We start from the raw sequence: 8,003 nt of genomic DNA on the forward strand, positions 1-8,003 counted from the left end.
ACCAAAATATGTTTTGTACATTATCGAAATGTTTTAACAAATTCTTGTGTAGCTTTTAATGTTGTGGCATATTTAACAGGATTCTATTGTAAAAAAAAGTACCAAAAATTTACATGAATTTTTCTCTGGTATTTCAATAGAAAATAACTGAGAGGAGGCTGGTTGTCAGAAGACTGGATATTTTAGTTAAAAAAGTGTTGCTGCTGTTGTCTTTGCTATTGCTGCTGCTGCTGGTGTTGTTGTCATTGTTGTTGCAATTTGTTATTTTTGGTATTACCTGGCGCATGCCGCCTGCATATTTGGTCATATTCATTGTTGTTTTTGTTGCATTTTGCACTACATTTACACAAAATATCTGAACATATCAGTTGTTTCTGTTTTGTGGATGTTGTCGTTGTTGCTGTGTTTGTAGCTGTGTATTTGTGTTTGGTTTTTTTCTCAAACAGAATCTAGTTGTTTTGGAAAACACATGTGTGTAAGTTCACATATTTGGCATCCGTGAAGTACAACTACAATTTGAAAAATTTCGTAAATAAAAAAAATTTCGAGATTTTGTTGTTACAAAACGTATGACGCGACGCGTGCTTTAAAAGGAAATATAAAAAAATCTATTAACAAAAAAAATTTATAGACAAAAAAATGCATTAGAAACAGAACAACAATTGCTGCAACAATAAGAAGAAAAAAAAAGCTCAGCAATAACACATTATTTAGTTGCAAAGTGTTATTTTCAGGCGTTTTTATTCTGCAATTGATTTTTGTTTTTTTTTTATTTATTTATTTTTGTTGTTGTTTTATTTTCGGACACGAAACAATCTTGTAATAAAAAATTACGTTGTTTGTTTTGCTGTTCTTGTTATTGTTGTTGTAGCAGTTGAATTTTCCAAATTGAATTAAAAATGTGTTACAAGAGTATTTAATTTAGTGTTTGTAATTTATTGAAAGTGGCCACATCGTTGAACAATCAAAAACAAACAAACAAACAAAACAACTATTTAATTTAGATCTTTTTGTTCATTGTCTAGATTGTGTTGCCTTGTTTGTGTATTGATTTGTTTCCATTTGTGTTTTAATTTTGTAACTGATTTTCAATTAAGTGTTTCTAATTGAGATAAAAAAAAAAAAAAAAACAATAAAAAATTCACTTGTAAAAATAATTAAAAATATAATTTAAAATCAACTCAAATAATTATGAATCGTTCCAGTATTTCAACGGACATTAGGAATCGTATTAAAATGTTTGAAAGTGAGTGTGAAATTAGAAATAAATTTAATTAAAAGTTAAAAATCGCATTTGTAAATCGCATAAGCTTGTTGGAAAAACTTCATTAGTTTTAAGTATTTCAAATATTTTTTAAAAATGATCACGTAATTTGCATGCAAGATATTGTAACTGATTCGAACGTACTTCCTTTCGAATCGAATTACAGGGTAACCCCCTGCAAATTAGATTTTAAACAAGCAAAAGGTTTATAAGTGTTTTAAGGCATGTGCTTCACTGTTTCTTGTTGTTTTTGTTGTCAGTCCACCAACAACAAGGGATAATAGTTTTAATCTGCTCATTGATAGGACTAATGCAATGATATTACAGAACCCATTTGAAAATTGCCCACTGACCCGATAACTAGAGGAACAGTCGTATGAAATAACTGTGCTTTAAACCACAGTTTATTTTTAGGGGCAGATTTTTGATAAAACATTCATATTATGTATTTTTGGCAGAAATGGCTTTTAATGATCCCATCAGAAGGAGGATGAGGTATTAAAATCCTTTCGTATACTTGTTGATAACATAATATTTTGTTTTGTGTATTAAAAAACTCCTTTAAAGGCAATTTTTCACCAGTAAACAGATTGCTAGCATTTTTCTCAGCTGTCTGAATTAGCACACTTATCGGGATAGCCAGATTTGGATCGATCAATCTTAACACCACTCTAACAGCGCTAAAATCGAGTACACAAAAAAATTTTAAAGGAAGAACGAACTGTTATACAATTTTATACATATTTGACATCGAGTTCAAGTATAACCCATACAAGAGACTTACCATATCTAATGTGACAAATTTTACTTTCATTCTTTAAAAGCAATAACTGAAAGAATTGGATTAAGAATTTAAAAAACTAAAATATAAACTTAATTGCCATTAACCACCTATGACTTAAATTTTAAAGAAGAAAACTACAACAAGAAAAAAAATTACACAAAAGTCGTCTTAAAGTCTAAACCAACAACTGAAAAAAACCCGAAATAGTGAATAAGAAGTTAAAAAAAAGAAAACACCCGTGTAATGTAAAGTTATTTGTTTCGTTCATAAGTTAACGACTTAAGCCATAGAATTGGGGTTAATATGACAATTTAGCAAAAATTATACTTTTGAATACAACACAGACGAAACTCGAAAGTATTTACAAATGTTTTGAATTAACAAACAAAATACACAAAAAACCCATAAATAACTAAAAAACAACAACATGAAAAAAATTAAATGAAATACAAAAACAAAAAAAAAAGTTCAGCAACAAAAAAAAAACATACATAATGACAACTAAAGAAGAAAGTGGTTTTTCTCTTTTCAATACTATTGCTTCGTGCCTCCAACAGTAGCAGTCAGCCAGCACCAACAACTACTACAAAAAAAAAACATACAATGAACAACAAAAAATATAAAATTTTCTTAAATACCCCTGATAAAATTGACATAATAACCTCTTGTAAACAAACAAAACGACAACAACTAAAAAAGAAAACTACAAAACATTCTTGAAGTTATTAAGACAGCAACAATATAAAGACAACAACGAACAACCAACAATTGAAAATATGTTGTCTTTTACATACAAAACTGACAACTCAAACAAAATACTTTCTTCTGCATAAATAACTAACTACAATACATACATAATTAAACAATTTATCCTCTTTTTCACTATTCTTTTAAGAGGAGTTTAAATTAATTTTCTTCACCATTATCTATGGGTTACATATAAATCTATACGATCAGATCTTAGAAATGATATAAACTGCAAAAGTTCGTTTCTTAATAAAGCTTAAGTTAGGGTATCATAAAATCGGTATTGACAGTTGTTACAGCAAATGTTTAAATTTTTCCTTTTATATCTTGTGGTTGGTTTTTCTTTGGGGTTCTTTAAAGCTTATCCAAAAAATAAACTAAACATGAAAAGAATATTTTTCTATTGAAAAAAGTTGCTGTTGCTACATTTAAAGTTGCTGAGTTAGCAAAAGAGACAGCAGCTGTCTGTTCCTGTTGTTACTATTGCTCCATTAGCTACTGTCTTCTCATTAAATTCACATTCATTTATTGACAGCGACATTTACAACCGCAGCAGCAAACGAAACTCATGAATAAAAGAATGATCGTGAATAAATATTAATGTTAATAATAAAAGATTTTAATGATAATGTTTATTATCAATTAAGATTTCAATCTTTGGACATGGCATGACACCCTAACATGGAAATCAATTGACAGTGGATTAGATGTTAACAAATAAATGAGAATTAATGTCATGATATAGATCTAGTATACGTATTAGAGTAGAGTTAGTTTAAAAGAGAAGTTTAAAAGTTAAGTAAATCTAGTTTTAAAAGCTTATGTTTTTCGAACAATGCGAAACAAAGGATATTGCAAAAGAGAAATTTGACATTCTAGCATCTGTGAGCTGTTGTTGTTAAGATGACTTTTCCGATATTGAATATTGAAAGTTAAAGGTCATAAAAATCAGTTTTTTGGCGTAATAACCTCTTATTATGTTTATATGTTATCACAATTTTTGAGAAGAATTAAATTTCCTATATCTTGAAGATAATTTTAGCGCATCAATAGTCTTTCCGATCTATAGTGCATTTTTTCTTTTAAATGAAATTTGCAAATCGTTTCGGATCTTTTTGATAGAAATCAGGACATTACACTATGGGTCAGAAAGTGATTCTGAGAAGTTTTAGAAGTATAAAGACGAAATCTCTATTTTTCAATTTTTTACATAAATTTATTATTGAAAAAAGTTCCCCAAATTTTATTATGAAACAAAATTTAATTAAATAAATTTTTCCAAAAAGGTTTAATTTATTTGTCTTTTACGCCTTTAATTTTATTGTGATAATTTTACAACCAGCCTCTAGCCTTTTTATATCCATCATCAAAAAAGATAGGGAGTATATTGATTTTGTCATTCCGTTTGTAACACATCGAAATATTGGTTATAGACCCAGTATATATATTCTGGGTCCTTATTAAATTCTAAGACAATCTAGCTATGTCTATCCGTATGTCTGTTGACAGCACGATAGAGTTGAAATTATAGAGGTTAATATCGGTCCACGTTTCCGGATAGCCCCCATACAAATAGACCCCCGAAAAACAGCTTTAACGGGCATAACTGTTTTAAAAGTACGAGTATAGCGATGATATTCGACACAAATAAGTTTCATATGATCCAAAATCTCTCTACTAAATTTTATGAATATCGGTCCATAGTTGACCCTACCCCCCATATAAGGTCCCCTTCAGAAAATGGCTTTAACGCTCATTACTGGCTTAAAAATACGAGTATAATGATAAAATTCGACACACATAAGTTTCAATGGAGCCAAAATCTCTCAATCAAGTTTTATGTGGATCCGTCCATAGTTGACTCTACCCCCATATAAGGTATCCTTGAAAAACGCTCATTATTGGCTCAAAAATACTAGTATAACAATGAAATTTGACATAGTTAAGTCCCTTATAATCCAAAAACTCTATACCAAGTTTTATGTGGATCGGTCCATAATTGACTCTACCCCCCATATAAGGCCCCCTTCAGAAAATGACTTTAACGCTAATTACTATCTTAAAAATACGAGTATAGAGATTAAATTCGATATAAGTAAGCTTCTTACCAGCCAGAACATCTCTACTGACTTTTATGAGATTCTGCATATGATTGCCCCCATATAAGCTCTCCTTCAGAAAATATCTTTAAAGCTCATTACTAGCTTAGAAATAAAATCTCTCTTATACGAGTTAAAATCTCTTGAGGATCCAAATTTCTTGAGGATCCGTCCATTAGAAAATTACATTGCAGACTTAGAATACGTGAACAATTATGAAATTTGATATAAGAAACATTTATAGTAAATATCACTTTCATTCGGATATATATCACTATAGTGATTGATATTCGATGTAAAGATGTTTTATATGAACCAAAATCGGTCTAAAAAAATTATGAAAAATTTTATAAAAAACCATATTTTTTATATTAAGTCCTCTTCTTTGATGAGTAATATCGCCCTGATGTTTATAGGGAAGCATTCCTTATACGGCATACGATTTGGTGGTGGGTATATGAGATTCGGCACAGCCGAATATAACACTCTCACTTGTTTTCACTACATACGTAATGAGCTGTAATTGTAATAATGAATATTTTAAAAGGGGACTTAATTAAAGCACCCGTATATTAATATAATTTTTGTTTTTCGTTTTCTTAAATTCAAGAATGCATTTAACAGTTAAGACTAATTAAATGCAATTGGGGGAAAACTTCAACTGCTAGTACTTTTAAGGTACTTTTGTTTAAAACATTATACAACTCATTTATTTAAATGAATTTAAATGAAGATGTTATACTTCATTTACTCATAAATATTATAAGGGCTAAATTATTACAATAGATAGACTAAACTGGTAATTTGTATCTTACAAATTATTGATCAAATTACATTTAATTGGTGATATTGCGGAAAGACCTCAATTTCTCCTAAAACAAAGTTTATAACCTTTAGGCATAATAACAATAAATGAACTAAAAAATCAATTTAAATTTCAAAACCCATTATATAAACTCACTCTCTCACTACATTCAAGTTATGACAGGCCAGTATACTTTTAAAAAATACTAAAAAAATCATTCATTTGAAATCAATACTTGGAGTAGAAAAAAACAACGATCTCCACAAATGAAAAACAGTTCATTGATTTATAACAAAATTTTACACTTCTTTAGATCGTTGTCAAATTTGTTGTTTTTCTATTTAAAATGCCATAAATTTAATTTCTTTTGATCTTTCTTCTTTTATTGTTCTTCAAATAACTTTACAGTTTTGTGAAATCTGAAAAAAAAAGAATCGTAAGAAAAGAACGATCAACCGAACAAATTTTTAAGATCATTTGTCATATTGGTAGCTGATTATTAAAAAAATCTGTTTTATTTTTTATTATTGTTATTTTATTTTTTTTTTGTTAATTTCTTTTAAATTTTTGTTCTCTTTTTTTGCAGATTGTGAGCTGAGAACAGACAGTGGAGAAGAAGGTTTGGCCGCACAGAACTTTGCCAGTCAAAGTAGAATTGATACGGACGAGCTAGAGAACGGTTGTCAAATAAAAGCAACAACAATGATGATGCCAACGCCACCACCACCACCGCCGGGAGTACAAACAGATGCGAACGGTTTGATTTTACCAAAGAAATTGATAAATCCATGTCTGCAGTCAACCGATCGTAAACAGTTGCATCGAGAATTAAAATTTAATACAAAAATGTAAGTATAGTTTTTTAAATTCAAATACCAAAACCAAAATAATTGTGTCAAATAAGCAAAATTAAAAAAAAATACATAAATAAATATAATTGTGTTCATTAGAAAATTTGCGTATAAGAAAGAATATTATTTGTGCTTAATTAACAATTAATTTGAAAATAGATTTATTAACTTTACTTTCAAATGTTCAACTTAATTGTTAATTATTACAATTACATTTATTTGCAAACTATTTTTCGGAAATATTTACCACTACTAATTGTTTCCTTATCTCTCTCACCTTTCCAGGGGCATTAGCGTTCTAAATCAGAAAACAGAATTGCAAAAAGCCTACGAAAAACAAAGAGAAAAACAACAGCAACATCAGCAGGATAATAATCCACAACAGACTCAACACTCACCCACCTTTGGCCTTAAAAGCGAACTGAATCGTGTGATAATGGAAAGAGCTCAAAAGTATGAACGTGCCCGCCTACAATCCGAATCTGAAAATGATGACGATAAACAATACGTGAATCCTGAATATTTAAATGCGAGAGCAAAATTAAGAGCGGGACAAAGAACTGAATTGAAATAAGTTTAAGAAACATTAAATTTAACAATTAACCAACAAAAACAATAACTTTAAAACTCTAAGAATTTAACTCGAAATTATATTTAATTAATATTTTTGATTTGACTAATTAAAAATTACGATTATTTTGTATTTTATTTACTATTGAGAAAATTTCTAATAATATTCCTCTTTAGAATGAGGGTTTGTTCTTTTATTTTCTTGTTTATTTAAGTGTTAATTAAACAACAACAGAAATATGTACAATTTATTTTTATTATTATCATTATTATAGTTATAATTTTTATTATTATTTTTATTAGTTTAATTTATACGTATGCGTGTGTTAATTAATTTTTTAAATATTATTTTTTGTTTGTTTTTAAGTTAAAAACAAAAACTATTAATAATTATCATTTAAAGAATAATACATTTAGTTTAGAAAAAAACTGAAAACAATATATTATTTTTTTTTAATTATGGCACAACCTGGGAGAGACAATTTGAAGTGATTAACACTTGCAAGTAAATAATGATAAATTAAATCGGTTGCCATTACTACACAGAGGGATAACGAAATATACACGCCAGGTACCAAATTGACACCAAAGAGTTTATAATTTTTCAATAACATCCGTTGTCAAAGTATATACATACGTACGACAACACTATGTCGCAACGTTGTCAACATTGCAACAATTCGTTGTCGAAATCTAAATTTTATACACATCCGTTGTCTAGATGTTATTGAAAAATTATAAACAGTTTGGTGTCAATTTGGTACCAGGCGTGTACATTTATTTTTCCCTCTGTGTAGAATATAAGTATTGGACTAAAATCGTTACAGGTTTAAGCCTTTACTCAATAAGTTTCACCCGAAATTTATTAAAATGTTAATCCATT

At 28.6% G+C, this 8,003-nt stretch overlaps 1 protein-coding gene across 2 annotated transcripts; it reads left to right on the plus strand.

Annotated features, from left to right (window-relative positions):
* The first annotated feature begins 396 nt into the window (after nt 1-396).
* Nucleotides 397-7,548, plus strand: LOC119600011 (protein FAM107B). Of its 2 annotated transcripts, XM_037950006.1 has the most exons (4): nt 397-475; nt 1,206-1,246; nt 6,286-6,547; nt 6,836-7,548. In XM_037950006.1, exons 2-4 carry the CDS (start codon nt 1,237-1,239, stop codon nt 7,122-7,124), a joined length of 561 nt encoding a protein of 186 aa, XP_037805934.1. In that variant the 5' UTR covers nt 397-475; nt 1,206-1,236; the 3' UTR covers nt 7,125-7,548. The 2 variants fall into 2 exon arrangements, with proteins under 2 accessions (XP_037805934.1, XP_037805933.1); XM_037950005.1 differs by lacking the exon at nt 397-475 and having other exon boundaries at nt 808-1,246.
* Nucleotides 7,549-8,003: the final 455 nt, after the last annotated feature.

Source organism: Lucilia sericata, unplaced genomic scaffold, assembly GCF_015586225.1.
Source record: "Lucilia sericata isolate MDLA Ls3-8-SP2 unplaced genomic scaffold, ASM1558622v1 Contig000100F_arrow, whole genome shotgun sequence".
Lineage (NCBI taxonomy): Eukaryota > Metazoa > Arthropoda > Insecta > Diptera > Calliphoridae > Lucilia > Lucilia sericata.

Coding starts and splice junctions, on each gene's coding strand:
- LOC119600011 (XM_037950005.1), top strand. CDS start 1,192: ATGAATCGTTCCAGTATTTCAACGGACATTAGGAATCGTATTAAAATG. Junction 1,247..6,285: donor TCGTATTAAAATGTTTGAAA/GTGAGTGTGAAA, acceptor CTTTTTTTGCAG/ATTGTGAGCTGAGAACAGAC. Junction 6,548..6,835: donor TTAAAATTTAATACAAAAAT/GTAAGTATAGTT, acceptor TCACCTTTCCAG/GGGCATTAGCGTTCTAAATC.